This window comes from Peromyscus californicus, unplaced genomic scaffold (assembly GCF_007827085.1).
Source record: "Peromyscus californicus insignis strain IS unplaced genomic scaffold, ASM782708v3 Scaffold_4__1_contigs__length_199733344, whole genome shotgun sequence".
Lineage (NCBI taxonomy): Eukaryota > Metazoa > Chordata > Mammalia > Rodentia > Cricetidae > Peromyscus > Peromyscus californicus.
This window is the reverse complement of record NW_026294562.1, coordinates 174016107-174032090: the sequence shown is the minus strand read 5'-3', so window position 1 is coordinate 174032090 and position 15984 is coordinate 174016107. Positions and strand designations below refer to the sequence as shown.

At 49.7% G+C, this 15984-nt stretch overlaps 1 protein-coding gene across 1 annotated transcript in view; it reads left to right on the top strand.

Moving 5' to 3' along the window:
- The window catches only part of Sptbn4 (spectrin beta, non-erythrocytic 4), a 92457-nt gene that overhangs the window by 29020 nt on the left and 47453 nt on the right, over window positions 1-15984 (top strand). The window contains 9 exon segments of the mRNA XM_052712762.1: window positions 2437-2549; window positions 2734-2921; window positions 2996-3056; window positions 3058-3114; window positions 3672-3830; window positions 4807-5109; window positions 8032-8182; window positions 11245-12178; window positions 13446-13583. Of these exon segments, the coding sequence (XP_052568722.1) occupies window positions 2437-2549; window positions 2734-2921; window positions 2996-3056; window positions 3058-3114; window positions 3672-3830; window positions 4807-5109; window positions 8032-8182; window positions 11245-12178; window positions 13446-13583 (2104 nt within the window).

Below are 15984 nucleotides of genomic sequence, written 5' to 3'. Positions count from 1 at the left end.
CATGTTTCTGGGAGGCAGGGATCGAGACTGTCCTCACTGTAACAGTGGGAGAAACTGAGGCTCAGAGAAGTTAGGGCCATTTCCTGAGAACACACAGCAAGTAAGATGTTAAGCTGAGATTCAAACATATGCTACTGTTGAAGCCCGAGTCCTTAGTGTCAAACCTCAAACATCATACACTTGGTTAGTGTGTATGTGGAGTATCTGGAGTGGCATCTGAGTGCTAGGCATGGCAGGGACTGTGGAGAAAAAGACAGGCCTAGATATCTCCACAGAGTGTGGTTGCAGCTTAATCCCAAGTCCTGATGCCTTCCAAGGAGGAAATGAGAAACTCTATGAGGCTGGGGATGTAGGTCTATTGTTGATCACTTGCCTAGCATGTGCAGGTCCGTGAGTTAGAACACACACAGACAGAGACACACACAGACACACACAGACACACATACACAGACACACACATAGACATAGATACCCACAGATACACACACAAGCACACACACACAGACACACATACACAGACACACACAGAGACACACACACAGGCACACACACACAGACACACATACAGACACACACAGAGAGACACATACAAACACAGACACACACATAAAGATACAGACACACACATAGAGACACATACAAATACACAGACACACACAGACAGATAGACACACACACACATGCACGCACGCACACACGCACGCACGCACACATGCACACACAGGATGTTATGAGAGAGAATGATGAGGGAAAATGAGGTAAAGAATTCGGATCCAGGCAGGATGGAAGCTTGTGTGAGCAAATTTGAATTAAGCTGTGAGTGAAAGTTACACATACAGAAGGGAGAATGGTATCGAGGAAGAAAGAAAGGATATGCATGCAGTGGTAGGCATTGGGAGGATGGTGTTCAAAATAATTACAGGGGCCAGTGAGACAGTTCACCTGGTCAAGGTGCTGCCACTGCGCCTGAGAGCCACATGGTAGAAGGAGATAACCAGTCCCGCATGCACATAATGAACTAATCAACTTAATGTGGTTAAAAAGAAATAATTATAGATAATTTATCTATGGTTATGTGTCAGACACTGTTTAATCCCATGAATAGAAGATCCCCACTGGGCAGATTAAAAACCAAAAACAAAACAAAACACTGGAGGAGGTGGAGTTTGGGAGGCAGAAGCAGGTGGATCTCTGTGAGTACAGAACTACCCTGGTCTACAAAGCAAGTTCGAAGCATGCTGGACCACACAGTAAGACTTGTCAAAAAAGAAAGAAAGAAAGAAAGAAAGAAAGAAAGAAAGAAAGAAAGAAAGAAAGAAAGAAAGAAAGAAAGAAGGAAAGGAAGGAAGAAAGAAAGAAAGAAGGAAAGAAAGGAAGGAAGGAAGGAAGGAAGGAAGGAAGGAAGGAAGGAAGGAAGGAAGGAAGAGGCTGTAGAGATGGCGGTTAAGAGCACCGACTTACTGATTGCTCTTCCAGAGGACCCGGGTTTATTTCCCAGCACCCACATGCTCACAACTGTCTGTAACTCCAGTTCCATGGGATCAGACACCCTCACACAGACATACATGCAGGCAAAACACCAATGTACATAAAATAAAATAAAATTTAAAAATTATCCCTCCCCCCAAAAAAGAAAGCTGATGGTCGCTCTTCCAGAGGACCCAGGTTTTATGTCCTGCTCCTGAATAGTGGTTCACAGCTGTAAGCTTAGTCATAGGGCATCCAATGCTCTCTTCTGGCATCTGTGGGCTCTGTATAGCACATGTGATACACAGACATACATGTAGGCAGTACACTCAGACATATAAATAAAAATTAAAATTTAAAAATGCTAAGAAAAAATAGCTGGTCTGTGGTGCTGTACACCCTTAACTCAGCACTTGGGAGGCAGAGGTAGGTGGATCTCTGAGTTCCAGGCCAGAATGGTCTACAGAGTAAGCTCCAGGAAAGCCAGGACTACACAGAGAAACCCTGTCTTGAAAAACCCAAAAAGAAAAAAGAAAAAACCTGCCTCCCCAAATTACTATAAGAAAAAAAGAAACAAAGAAACAAAGCAAGAAAGAAAAAAAGAAAGGAAAAGAAAAAGAAAACCAGAAATAAAGAGATGGTTCAGTGACTAAGAGCCTGACTGATCTTGAGAAGGATCTGGGGTTCAGTTCCCAGCACCCATGTGGCAACTCACAACCATCTGTAACTGCAGCTGCAGAGGATCTGGCACCCTCTTCTGGCCTGCAACAACACTGCACACACATGGTGCAGTCACACACAGGCAGAACACCCATTACAAAAAATGGTAAAATAATCTTTTTAATTAAAAAAAAAATTTAAAGAGAAAAAGAAAACACCAACATTTGAGGACCAGAGAGGTTGTTTTCCCTAAGGCCACACAGATAGTCAGAAACTCCACCGTGTTGTTTGAATCCCCTCTCCCGCCAGATGTGAACATGGAGGCTCCAGATGAGAAGTCCATCATCACCTATGTGGTCTCCTTCTACCACTACTTCTCCAAGATGAAGGCTCTGGCTGTGGAGGGAAAGCGGATTGGGAAGGTAGGAGGGAGCCAAGGAATGGGGGAGGGCAGAGACTTTAGGAACCCCTGCTGGGTCTTGGAGATTAAGTCTCTATACTGGTACCCAGAGCTATCAGGACAACCCACCCTCGCTTTACACCAGAACCAGACCCTGTACCTCATCCTTGGAAACAAAGCTGACTCTCCCTTTTTTGCTGGGTCAGGTCCTGGACCAGGTGTTGGAGGTGGACAAGATCATAGAGCGCTACGAGGAGCTGGCGGCGGAGCTGCTGGCCTGGATTCAGCGCACCGTGGGCCTCATCAGCAACCAGAAATTTGCCAACTCCCTGAGTGGGGTGCAGCAGCAGCTGCAGGCTTTCACTGCCTATTGTACGCTGGAGAAGCCCGTCAAGTGAGACTCGGCTGAGGAGCGGAGGGGTGGTGATGGGCGTGTGAGATGCGGACCCTGAACTCATGCCTCCTCAGGTTTCAGGAGAAGGGGAACCTGGAGGTGCTGCTCTTCAGTATCCAGAGCAAACTGCGCGCCCCACAACCGGTGCCTCTTTGTGCCTCGGGAAGGCTGTGGCATCTGGGATATCGATAAGGTGAGTGCCCGTTTAATTGGGTGACTTACAGTTCAGAGGTTTGGTCGGTTATCATCATGGCGGGAAGCATGGTGGCATGCAGGCAAACGTAGTGCTGGAGAAGGAGCTGAGAGTTCTCCATCAGGATCGGCAGACAGCAGTAAGAGAGTGAGCCACTGGGCCTGGCTTGAGCATCTGAAATCTCAAAGCCTGCCCCTAGTAACACTTCCTCCTCCAAGACCACACCTACTCCAACAAGGCCACACCTCCTAATAGTGCCACTCCCTATGAGCTTATGGTGGCCATTTTCATTCAAATCACCACAGTGAGGTTGCGGACATAAGGGAGAGACAAGATGGCATTATGGAATTGTAAAGGTTCCCATTATAGAATCATGGACTGAATGTTTATTCTGCCAATCTTCCAGGGGTAGTATCATGAGAAGGCAGCAAGTTCTTTTTTTCCTTCTAATTTGCTTGAAGGTGCCGTATGTGCGGTGAGTGGCCTGACAGGAAAGCCAGGATCTTTAAACAGGGGGACAGTTGTTGGACTAAGCACCTCCTCTTGTCTTCCTCCAGGCATGGGGTGACCTGGAGAAGGCTGAGCATGAGCGGGAGGCGGCCCTCAGAGCCGAGCTCATCCGACAGGAGAAGTTGGAACTCCTGGCTCAAAGATTTGACCACAAGGTGGCCATGAGGGAGAGTTGGCTGAATGAGAACCAGCGCCTGGTCTCCCAGGTATGAGCTGGGGCTTGCCTAGGGCTGGAGGGTGGAGGGGGCGGAGCGGGTGGAGGGTCAGAAGACCTCATTGCCCTGGGACTCAAAATGGAGACTAAGCTCTAGGGAAGGTTGGTTTAGCCTTCTATACAACAAAAGAGGGTTGGAAGGGGGTCCGTCCTAAGAGGTCGGTGAGGGGCATGGGTCTGAGTTTAGAGGAGACAGGAGAGTGAAGTTCATCTTGAGAGAGAGGGGGAAATAGAGCCCCCCTTAACACAGAAGGGAAATGTTTAGCTAGAGTGAGTGAAGATGGAGATTGCATCTGGTGTCCAGGGTAACTCAGGAGGCTATAACTGGTCCCCCGAGTAACCGGATGGGGCAAATCTGGCCCCCAGTCCTCCAGAACGATGCAAAGATGAGGTTGTTTTCTGGACAACAAGTTCACAGGTAGACATACCACAGAGGAGGACAAGACTGGTCTGCAGAGTAACTGGGGACGGTGGGATGGTTTCTAGAGTAACCAGGGAGGATGGGGCTAGTCTCCAGGGTAACAGGAGTAGGGAGTGGACTGATCTCTGGGGCAACTAGAATTGGTGTTCTGTTGTCTAGAGAAACTATGATGGGTCTGGTTTCCAAGGCAGCAGAAAGTAGGATTGATTTCTAGGGTAATTGGAGGTGGGCGGGACTGGCCTCCAAGGTAACAAAGGAAGATGAGACTGGTTTCTAAGGAAACTGAATAGGGTGAGGGTAGTCTCCAGGGTAACAGTGGGACTGGTTTCCAGGGTAACCAGGGATGGTGGGGTTGGTCTCCAGGCTAACAGGGAAAGGTGGACTGATGTTCAAGATAACTGGGAAGATGGGCTGGTCTCTGCGATAAAGAAGCTGTAGGTTTGGTCTCTTGAGATGATGAGGGGAGTTTCTAGGGTCATTTGGGGTCAAAGCAGCAGGTGGCCGCCTGAAGCAGCATGGTAGGTGTCTGTGGCCTGCAACTTTCCAGGACAACTTCGGATATGAACTGCCAGCAGTGGAGGCAGCCATGAAGAAGCATGAGGCCATCGAAGCAGATATCGCAGCCTATGAGGAGCGGGTTCAGGGTGTAGCGGAGCTAGCCCAGGCATTGGCAGCTGAAGGCTACTACGATGCCCGGCGGGTAGCAGCCCAACGTGACAGTGTCCTTCGCCAGTGGGCCCTGCTGACTGGGCTGGTAGGTGCCCGGCGGACCCGGCTGGAACAGAATTTGGCCCTGCAAAAGGTCTTCCAGGAGATGGTCTACATGGTGGACTGGATGGAGGAGATGCAGGTGAGGACCAGATGAGGGGTCTCAGAGTCGGGGGTCAGGTGTTTGGAGGACAGGGAAGGATGCAGATCCTGAGGGTTGACACAGAGGAAGAGGTGCAGGAGGGAGAAGACAGAGAGATAAAGAGGAAGCCTCAGGTCGGGGGAGATGTATCTCAGTTGGTACAGTGCTTGCCTGCCCTGGGTTCCACCCCCAGCACCACATAAAACTGGGTGTGGCAATGCACAGCTGTACTCCTGGCACTCGGGAGGCAGAGGGAGACAATCTGGAGTTCAAGGCCATCCTCAGCTACGTAGAGAGTTCAAGTCAAAAAACCCAAACAAAAAAAGCCTGGAGTGGTGGTGCACACCTGTAATCCCAGCACTCGGGAGGCAGAGGCAAGTGGATCTCTGTGAGTTCAAGGCCAGCCTGGTCTACAGAGTGAGTTCCAGGAAAGCCAGGGCTACACAGAGAAACCCTGTCTGGAAAAACAAAACAAAACAAAACAAAAGGTCCAGCAAGGTGTCTCAGCGGGTAAAAAGGTGTCTGGTATCAAGCTGGTGACCTGATTCAATCTCCAGGACTCATATGTAGCAGGAGAGAGCCAACTCCCCAAAATTATCCTCTGACATCTATACAAACGAGCATGTGTGAGCCTGTGCACACAGTAAATAAGTAAACAAAGGAGCGTGTGTGAGCCTGTGCACACAGTAAATAAGTAAACAAAGGAGCGAGTGTGAGCCTGTGCACACAGTAAATAAGTAAACAAAGGAGCGTGTGTGAGCCTGTGCACACACAGTAAATAAGTAAACAAAGGAGTGTGTGTGAGCCTGTGCACACATAGTAAATAAGTAAACAAAGGAGCGTGTGTGAGCCTGTGCACACAGTAAATAAGTAAACAAAGGAGTGTGTGTGAGCCTGTGCACACATAGTAAATAAGTAAACAAAGGAGCGTGTGTGAGCCTGTGCACACAGTAAATAAGTAAACAAAGGAGTGTGTGTGAGCCTGTGCACACATAGTAAATAAGTAAACAAAGGAGCGAGTGTGAGCCTGTGCACACAGTAAATAAGTAAACAAAGGAGCGTGTGTGAGCCTGTGCACACACAGTAAATAAGTAAACAAAGGAGCGTGTGTGAGCCTGTGCACACACAGTAAATAAGTAAACAAAGGAGCATGTGTGAGCCTGTGCACACAGTAAATAAGTAAACAAAGGAGCGTGTGTGAGCCTGTGCACACAGTAAATAAGTAAACAAAGGAGTGTGTGTGAGCCTGTGCACACACAGTAAATAAGTAAACAAAGGAGCGTGTGTGAGCCTGTGCACACACAGTAAATAAGTAAACAAAGGAGCGTGTGTGAGCCTGTGCACACACAGTAAATAAGTAAACAAAGGAGTGTGTGTGAGCCTGTGCACACAGTAAATAAGTAAACAAAGGAGCGTGTGTGAGCCTGTGCACACAGTAAATAAGTAAACAAAGGAGCGTGTGTGAGCCTGTGCACACACAGTAAATAAGTAAACAAAGGAGCGTGTGTGAGCCTGTGCACACACAGTAAATAAGTAAACAAAGGAGCGTGTGTGAGCCTGTGCACACAGTAAATAAGTAAACAAAGGAGCGTGTGTGAGCCTGTGCACACACAGTAAATAAGTAAACAAAGAAGCGTGTGTGAGCCTGTGCACACAGTAAATAAGTAAACAAAGGAGCGTGTGTGAGCCTGTGCACACAGTAAATAAGTAAACAAAGGAGCGTGTGTGAGCCTGTGCACACAGTAAATAAGTAAACAAAGGAGCGTGTGTGAGCCTGTGCACACAGTAAATAAGTAAACAAAGGAGCGTGTGTGAGCCTGTGCACACAGTAAATAAGTAAACAAAGGGGTGTGTGTGAGCCTGTGCACACAGTAAATAAGTAAACAAAGGAGCGTGTGTGAGCCTGTGCACACAGTAAATAAGTAAACATATATAACTAAACAAAGCAGGGAGGTGCTGGAACCCACGTGACAGGGAGAACTGACGTCATGGAGTTGCCCTTTCACCTTCACAGGCATATTTTGGCATGAGTGCCCCCCAATGTCTTAAACACACGTACACACACACACGCACCACACACACACACACACTCACACATACACATACACACATACCATAATACATACACACCACATTCACATACACATCACACACATACACTCACACTCACACATATTCACACACCACACACACACACACACCACACACATACATACACTACACACACACCACACACACATACACCACACACACACACCATACACACACACCATACACACACTCACACATACACACACACACCACAATACACACACACCACATTCACACACACCACTCACACACACACCATACACACACCACACACACACACCACACACACACACCACACACATATGCCACACACACACTACACACACACCACAATACACAAACACCACACATACACCATACACACACACCACATACACATACACCACACATATACACAGCACACACACATACACACACACACCACACACACACATACACCACACACACACAGCACACACACACACAAACACACCACACACAGAAAAGCAGACAAATGTCTGGCTACAGGGAAAACACTAGGGTAGAGTCAGTTTGAAAAAGAGATATCTGCTAGAGATGGATGGAGAGGAAGGTAGAGACAGAGAGAGAAACAGAAAAGGGTGGGGAGTAAAGGGAAGGAGGAGAGAGAGAGAAAGAGAAAAAGAGGGAAGAGAGAGAGGGGGGGGGAGACTATGGCAGTACCGTGGAGACAGTGAGAGATGGGAACATTCTGGGACGCAGGGTGACAGACAGAGGGAGACCATGACAGGGACGAGAGTTGCCCTAGCAGTGTCCTGTGGCAAAGGCTGGTCCTGGCGATGCCGGTGTGAGCTCAGTGCTGTCTCCCGGCAGACTCAGCTGCTGTCTCGGGAATGTGGGCAGCATCTGGTGGAGGCTGACGACCTGCTACAGAAGCATGGATTACTGGAGGGGGACATCGCAGCCCAGAGTGAGCGGGTGGAGGCCCTCAATGCTGCGGCCCTGAGATTCTCCCAGCTGCAGGGTGAGTCTGGGGAATGGAGGGGATGGAGTCTTTCATGGTGGATGCTAATAAAGGCAAAGAGGACTCCTGAGAGATGGAAGGAAGGAAGGGAGGCAGGGAAGGAGGGAGGGAGGGAAGGAAGGAAAGAAGGAAGGGATGAAGGAAGGGTGGGTCTTCCTGTTCTTGGAGGCATCTAAGTAGAGTCTAGGATTTCACTTGGTTAGGAAGATCATGTGGGTACCAATGCCAAGTGGAATGTTGGACCACCAACTTTTGTCCTGCTTTTCAATTATACAGAAATACCTCACTTGTTTTGAACATTAATGTGCTAAGCCTTTCACAACTCAATCTCAGTTAACACCATAAAACAACAACAAATAGGTAAAGAGCTAAGGATGTGCCAGGTGTGGTGGTGCACGCCTTTAATCCCAGCACTCAGGAGGCAGAGACAGGCGGATCTCTCAGTTCAAAGCCAGCCTGGTTGACAGAGTTCCAGGATAGTCAGAGCTGCTACACAGAGAAACCCTGTCTCAAATTTTTTTTTGTTTTTAGATTTATTTCTTATGTATATGAGTGTCTCGCCTGCATGTATGTATGTATGTATGTATGTATGTACCTCATACCTGCCTGGGTACCCTTGTAAGTCAGAAGAAGGCACTGGATCCCCTTAAACTGGAGTTATGGATAGTTGTGAGCTGCCCTGTGGGTGCTAGGCATCGAACCAGGGTCCGAAGCTCTCTTGACCACTGAGTGTTTTTCCAGCCCCTCATGACTGAGCATCCCATTCATTCTCATTTATATAGGAGTGGGGACTTTTGCAGTTAACAATAGCAGTTATTTACCTTGGCTGGCTGAGGGGATGTGGGGGGTCATTGTGGTTGGCACAGCCACCTTGATTTTGTCTGTGCCCTGGATTGATTGTGAGTGGGTTCGGTTTTGTTCCACTGCACTGTGGTCAGGGGATGACCTCGTTGATGGTGTTCCGATGCTTCTCTGATGTTTGTCAGCCAGCCCCGAGTGCTGGCAGCCTCTTCTTTGGTGAGGCAACAGAAGCCTAGCCCACAGAGCTTGCAAGATGATGGGGGAGTTTCTCATCTTATTGGGCATGTGCTACCTCCTAAGAGTAAGTTTGGGCTGGGGATGTGGCTAAGTGGGTAGAGGTCTAGCCTAGCATGCCAGAGGCCCTGGGTTCTATCCTTTGCACCCACAAACAGTGCGGTGGTGAATAACTGTAATCCTTGCACTTGGAAGATGGAGACAGAAGGATTGGAAGTTTAAGGCCACCCTTAGCTACAAAGAGAGTTCAAGGCATTTGGAGTGATTTGACAACTTCCTATCTCAAAAAAAAGAAAGGAAGGAAGGAAGAACAGGCTGGAGAGATGGCTCAGAGGTTAAGAGCACTGACTCCTCTTCCAGAGGTCCTGAGTTCAATTCCCAGCAACCATATGGTGGTTCACAACCACCTAATGAGATCTGGTGCCCTCTTCTGGTGTGCAGATAGAATACTGTATATATAATAAATAAATCTAAAAAAAAAAGGAAGAAAAGAAAAGAAAGAAAGAACAAACATTGAGGGGTTTTTTCCTAATCCTGGTGGATGTCCTGATCTTGACGCAGACTCCTGTCACTCACATCACACCCCCAGAGGCTGTTGGGCCCTCTCTTGCCTTAGGAATGAATGTCCAGGAGGCCTCCTCTATCCTCTTCTTGTGGTTTCCCAGATGACCAGTAGTAGCTCTGAGGATACAACAAAGAGGCTGATGTGGGCTGTGTTGCCATGGTGATGATGCACTACGGATCCAGAACATGCTCTTGATCGACCCCATCCCCAACCCCTTTTTCAGTACTGGGCACTGGACCTAGGGCTTTGGACACACTGAGTGGATGGTCTGCTGATTAGCTGGTTCCCAGCTGCTCACGGGTGGCCTCTGAGCTATAGCCATGCCTCCCTTTAATTTTTCATTTTGACACAGGGCTCACTAAGTTGCTCAGGCTAGCCTTGAACTCACGTGGTAACCCAGGTGGTTTCCTAAATAGCTGGGCCGATTGGCCTGGCTTTAAAGATATTTTTAAAGACTGATTTTATTTTTATGTGTGCATGTGTGCCTGTGTGAGTGTGGGTGCCTGTGGAGGACAGAATAGGGCATCGAATCCCATGTGGCTGGAGTTACAGTCAGTTGTGAGCCACCCAACATGAGTGCTGGGAACCCAACTCAGGTCCCTTTGGAAGAGCAACAAGTGCTCTTAACCACTGAGCCATCTTTCCAGCCCCTTTTTAATTTTTCGACAGAGCCTTGCTGTGGAGTCCAGGCTGGCTTTGAACTTGCAATCTTCCTGCTCCCACCTTCCGAGTTCTGGGATTACAGGCATGCACTGCTGGCTGTATTCGCTCCATCAAGGAAAGGTTGACTGTGATCTGTTAAATGAATTTCACAGTTTCTCTTCTTATGAATTAAGGACTCAGGAGGAAGTCAAAATATTTGAGGAAAAACGTTCATGGGATGGCAATGGTGCCACCCACACACCTTTAATGCCAGTACTAGGGAGGCTAGTGCCAGATGGACCTTGAGAGTTTGAGGCCAGCCTGGTCTGTATAGTGAACTAAAGGACAGCCAGAGCTACCTAGTGAGACCCTGTCTCAACAAAACAAAACAAACAAAAAACCATGTTAATTAATAGATTAGGCAAGAGGAGAGGAGGAATCCTGAACTCTTCCTGAAGGACAAGGAAGCTGCATTTGGCCCAGTTCCCCAGGAAACAGAGTTTACATTCTCATATACACATCTGAGATGCTTGGAATCCATCAGTCAGCTGCAAGTCATCCCATTCACTGGGCTCTGCCCTGTATGGAATGGTGTGGAATGCGACAGTTAATGAAGGAGACAGCCTTTACCGGCCCCCAGGGAACCATTACCCCAAAGAAAGACTAAACAGGTGGTGACATTCCACAGTAGGAAGAATGAGGTAGTCGGTGAGAGGTCTGAGAATCTAGTGCTTGCTCTAAGCTTGGAGTGTCCGGGAAGCCTTAGGAGGGGGTGACATGGGCTTACACCTCTTCCTATCCTCTCCTTCCCCTGTCCCAGGCTATCAGCCCTGCGATCCTCAGGTCATTTGCAACCGCGTGAACCACGTGCACGGCTGTTTGGCGGAGCTGCAGGATCAGGCGGCACGGCGACGAGCGGAGCTGGAGGCATCGCGGAGCCTGTGGGCGCTGCTCCAAGAGCTGGAGGAGGCGGAGAGCTGGGCGCGGGACAAAGAGCGCCTCCTAGAGGCCACGAGCGGCAGTGGCGGCGCGGCGGGCACGGCGGGGGGCGCGCACGACCTGTCCAGCACCGCTCGCCTGCTGGCGCAGCACAAGATCCTGCAGGGCGAACTGGGTGGCCGGCGGACGCTGCTGCAGCAGGCGCTGCGACGCGGAGAGGAGCTGGCTGCGGCGGGTGGCTCCGTGGGTCCGGGCGCTGAGCCCTTGCACTTGGCCAGCCTAGCGGAGCGCGCAGCGAGCGCTCGGCGTCGGTGGCAGCGGCTGGAAGAGGCGGCCGCACGCAGGGAACGAAGGCTGCAGGAGGCGCGGGCTCTGCATCAGTTCGGCGCGGACCTGGACGGGCTCCTGGACTGGCTTCGCGACGCGTACCGCCTGGCAGCCGCCGGCGATTTCGGTCACGACGAGGCGTCCAGCCGTCGCCTGGCGCGCCAGCACCGCGCTCTCACCGGGGAGGTGGAAGCGCATCGCGGCCCTGTGAGTGGCCTTAGGCGCCAGCTGGCGACACTGGGAGGAGCCAGTGGGGCCGGGCCGCTGGTGGTGGCGCTGCAGGTGCGCGTGGTGGAAGCCGAGCAGTTGTTCGCCGAGGTGACCGAGGTGGCCGCGCTGCGACGCCAGTGGCTTCGGGACGCGCTCGCCGTGTACCGCATGTTCGGCGAGGTGCACGCGTGCGAGCTGTGGATTGGAGAGAAAGAGCAGTGGCTGCTGGCCATGCGTGTACCCGATTCCCTCGACGACGTTGAGGTGGTGCAGCACCGGTGAGCACGCATGTGGAAGACCCCCATGGCCCCTTGCTCACGCACACAGCCTCACATGCTTTGGCTCAACAGTTCACATGGGGGCACCAGCTTTATCCTTCATCAGATTTGTGACTGCCTTACACTCTGGACCTGGGTTTGCCAGTGCCTACGTCTCCAGCTTGTGGTGAACAGGAAATGAGTTCACCGGTGTAAAACACCTAGCAAATGCTTTCGGGGTACAGAGCCTCCCACAGCCATTTGCTGTTGTTATGAGGTTTATATTCACAGAATACATATTGACAGACCCCTCCAACCTGGCCCATGCCTGAGACTCCCAGTAAGACAGATGTCATCTCCTAGCTACTAATCCCAGACTCCCAGTAAGACAGATGTCATCTCCTAGCTACTAATCCCAGCATAGGCAGGCAGATCTCTGTGAATTCAGGGCCAGCCTGGTCTACATAGTGAGTTCCAGGACAGCCAAAGCTACAGTGAGATCTTGCCTCAAAAATTCAAAATAAAAATAAACCAATAATCCTGGCCTGACATATAGTAGGGCAGATTGAAGGAGGCGACTGTGGCAGCTGAGTTGGGGAGCAGAGCAGGGGGCAAGTAGATAGAGACCGTGGGGGAATTATGATCTGGGGCAGTTATCCAAAATAAGGTCTAGAGGTCAGGGGCTTGGGAGTTGTTTGGGGCTGTCCCTGAGTGAGGGATTCAGAGGAAGACTAAGTTGGAAGGGAGATGCCAAGGACAGTTTGAGTCACAGTAGGTGTGAGAGCACCAAGGATGTATGTAGCCAGCCAGAAGGTTGAAGACAGATTCAAAAGGGAATGGTTGAGGCTGGACATGGAGATGTGGAGGGCCAGCATTCAGAGGTGAGGATGGGTGTGATGATCCAGGGACAGTGTGATGACAAGTCAAGAGGATCGGACCAGGATGGAGTGCTGAGTGATCTAACATTCCAGCAGCCCACACACAAACTAGAGCCGGTGCTGGTCAGGGTGGCATGCACACCTGGGCTCAAGGTTGTCCTCAGCTACATGGAGAGTTTGAGGCCAGCCTTGGGCTACATGTGCAGCTATGCTTCACCATCAACAGCAGAGAGAGAGAGAGAGAGAGAGAGAGAGAGAGAGAGAGAGAGAGAGAGAGAGAGAGAGAGAGAAGAAAGTGAGAAAGAAAGAAACATTCCTGCAAGGGAAACAGAAATGGCGTAGGAACCTATGACCAAAAGTGAGCTGCTTCCTGCAGTCCAGACCTCTGATTTCTCCACCCTCTTCTGCAGATTTGAAAGTCTGGACCAGGAGATGAACAGTCTGATGGGCCGGGTCCTGGATGTGAACCACACGGTTCAGGAGTTGGTGGAAGGAGGTCACCCCAGCTCAGATGAGGTGCGCTCCTGTCAGGACCACCTCAACAGCAGGTAGGTGGGGCCTGGGCGGGAAAGTCCTTCTTCCTGTCAATGCCTTCGCTGTGAAAGCCAAAGGTGTGTGGTTTCACCCCTCCTGGGGTTTCGACGTGAACCTTGTAAATCAGGAAAATCTTTTTGAAAGGGGCACACTTGTGTGCAGTGCCTGTAGTGGCCACAAAAGGGCATTGAATTCCCCTGGAGCTGGAGACACAGGTGGTTGTGAGCTTCACATTGTGGGCGCTGGGAATGGAACTGGGGTCCTCTGTGAGAGCCGGATGAGTTCTTAACCACTGAACCATCTCTTCAGGCTCAAGGACAACCATGGCAAAAAGGTAATACACAGCCAGTGCTGATGGTGATGGGTTAATATGGGGCTGCAGCCCATTACATTGGCTGTTCACTGGTTTGCTCAGAAAGAGTTTATGAGTTGCTATTATGGGCCAGGAGTTTTTCCACGCACTTTATCTTATTTGGGGGTTCTTATTTACTTGTCTATTACTTTGGTTTCTTGAGGCAAGGGCTCCTGTTGCTCAGGCTGGCCTTGAACTCACTGTGTAGCTGAGGATGACCTTGAACTCTTGGTCCTCTTTCTTCTACCTCCCAGGTACCAGGATTACAGGCATGTGCCACCATACCTGGCTCTATGTTTTGCTATTTATTTATTTATTTATTTATTTGAGTCAGGGTCTCACTATGTGGCATTGGATGTCCTGGAACTTGCTACATAGATCAGGCTGGCCTCACCTCAAACTCACAGAGATCTACCTGACTCTGCCTCCCAAGTGCTGGGGTTAAGATGTGTGCCACCATACCTGGCTCTGTTTCCAGAGCCTTGAACTCACAGAGATCTGGATGGATCTCTGCCTCCTGAATGCTAGGATTAAAGGTGTATGCTACCATTGCCTGACTTCTATGTTTAATACAGTGGCTGGCTGTAGCTGGAGAATTTCTCTCCAGCTCCCACCAAGCCCCGGCAGTCCCTTAGCCCACTTATAAAATAAACATACAGACGCTTATATTATTTAAACTGCTTGGCCATTAGCTCAGGCCTATCATTGTCTAGCTCTTACTCTTATATTTATCCCATTTCTATTAATCTATACTTTGCCACGTGGCTTGTGGCTTATTGGTACCTTACATCTTCCTTGTCCTGGCAGCGGCTCCAGCAGTCTCTCCCTCTGCCTTCCTGTTCCTTCCATTCTCCTCTCTGTTAGTCCCGCCTATACTTCCTGTCTGGCTACTGGCCAGTCAGTGTTTATTTATACAGAGTGATATCCACAGCAGCTGGCTTTTCCCTCTGATCTTCAGATAAGCTTTATTGGGGTGCACAAATAAAATATCATGACAATTCTGCCTCAACAACCAGAGACATCCCTGTATCCAGTCTCCCCAATCAGGAGACTGAAGCAGCAGGAACACCAGTTTCAGGCCAGCCTGAGATACGAACTAGAACCCTTCTAGAAAGGGATGGGGTATGGTGGAGAGATGGCTCAGCAGTTACGAGCACTGCTCTTGTAAAGAACTCAGATTCTGTTCCCAGCACTCACGTGGTGGCTCACAACCCTCTGCAACTCCAGTTCCAGGGGATACAACACCCTCTTCTTACCTCTGTGGGCATGTGACTGGCAGTTGGTGCACACACATATGAAATGAGTACAGACCCCCCCCAAACAAACAAACAAAACCCTCACCTACTTTATCTTACAAGTGTGAGGGCCAGAGCAGGATTGACAACCTCCTGTCCTCTCAGCATTTGAGAGGCGGAGCTAAGGGTTCCCTGGGGGCAAGCTGACTAGCTGGACTAGCTAGATAGCCAGAATTGGAGAGCTACAGATGCAGTGAGAGACCCTGCCTCAAGAAATAAAATGGAACGCCGGGCGGTGGTGGCGCACGCCTTTAATCCCAGCACTCGGGAGGCAGAGCCAGGTGGAGCTCTGTGAGTTTGAGGCCAGCCTGGGCTACCAAGTGAGTTCCAGGAGAGGCGCAAAGCTACACAGAGAAACCCTGTCTCGAAAAACCAAAAAAAAAAAAAAAAAAAAAAAAAAAAAAAGAAATAAAATGGAGAGCGATTCAGGAAGACAGTGATGTTAACCTCTAGCCTCTACAGGCTAATTCACGTGTATGTGCAACAGGACACACATGCAAATGTGCATACACAAGCACACACACACACCAGCTGCAAAAACCAAATCTGAATAAATAAAGAGCCTGAGATATGTTGGCACAATTAATTCTCTTTTCATGGTGCTGGGGATGGAATCCAGGGCCTTGCGCATGGGAGGCAAGTGCTGAGTCATTGAGCTACATTCCAGACGGTAAAATACAAGTATTTTTCACAATAGAAAAAAGTGGAAAGAGTAGCATTGTGAAGCGCGCACTCTCTTTCTTGTCCTCTTGTATCTATTCAAGGCTG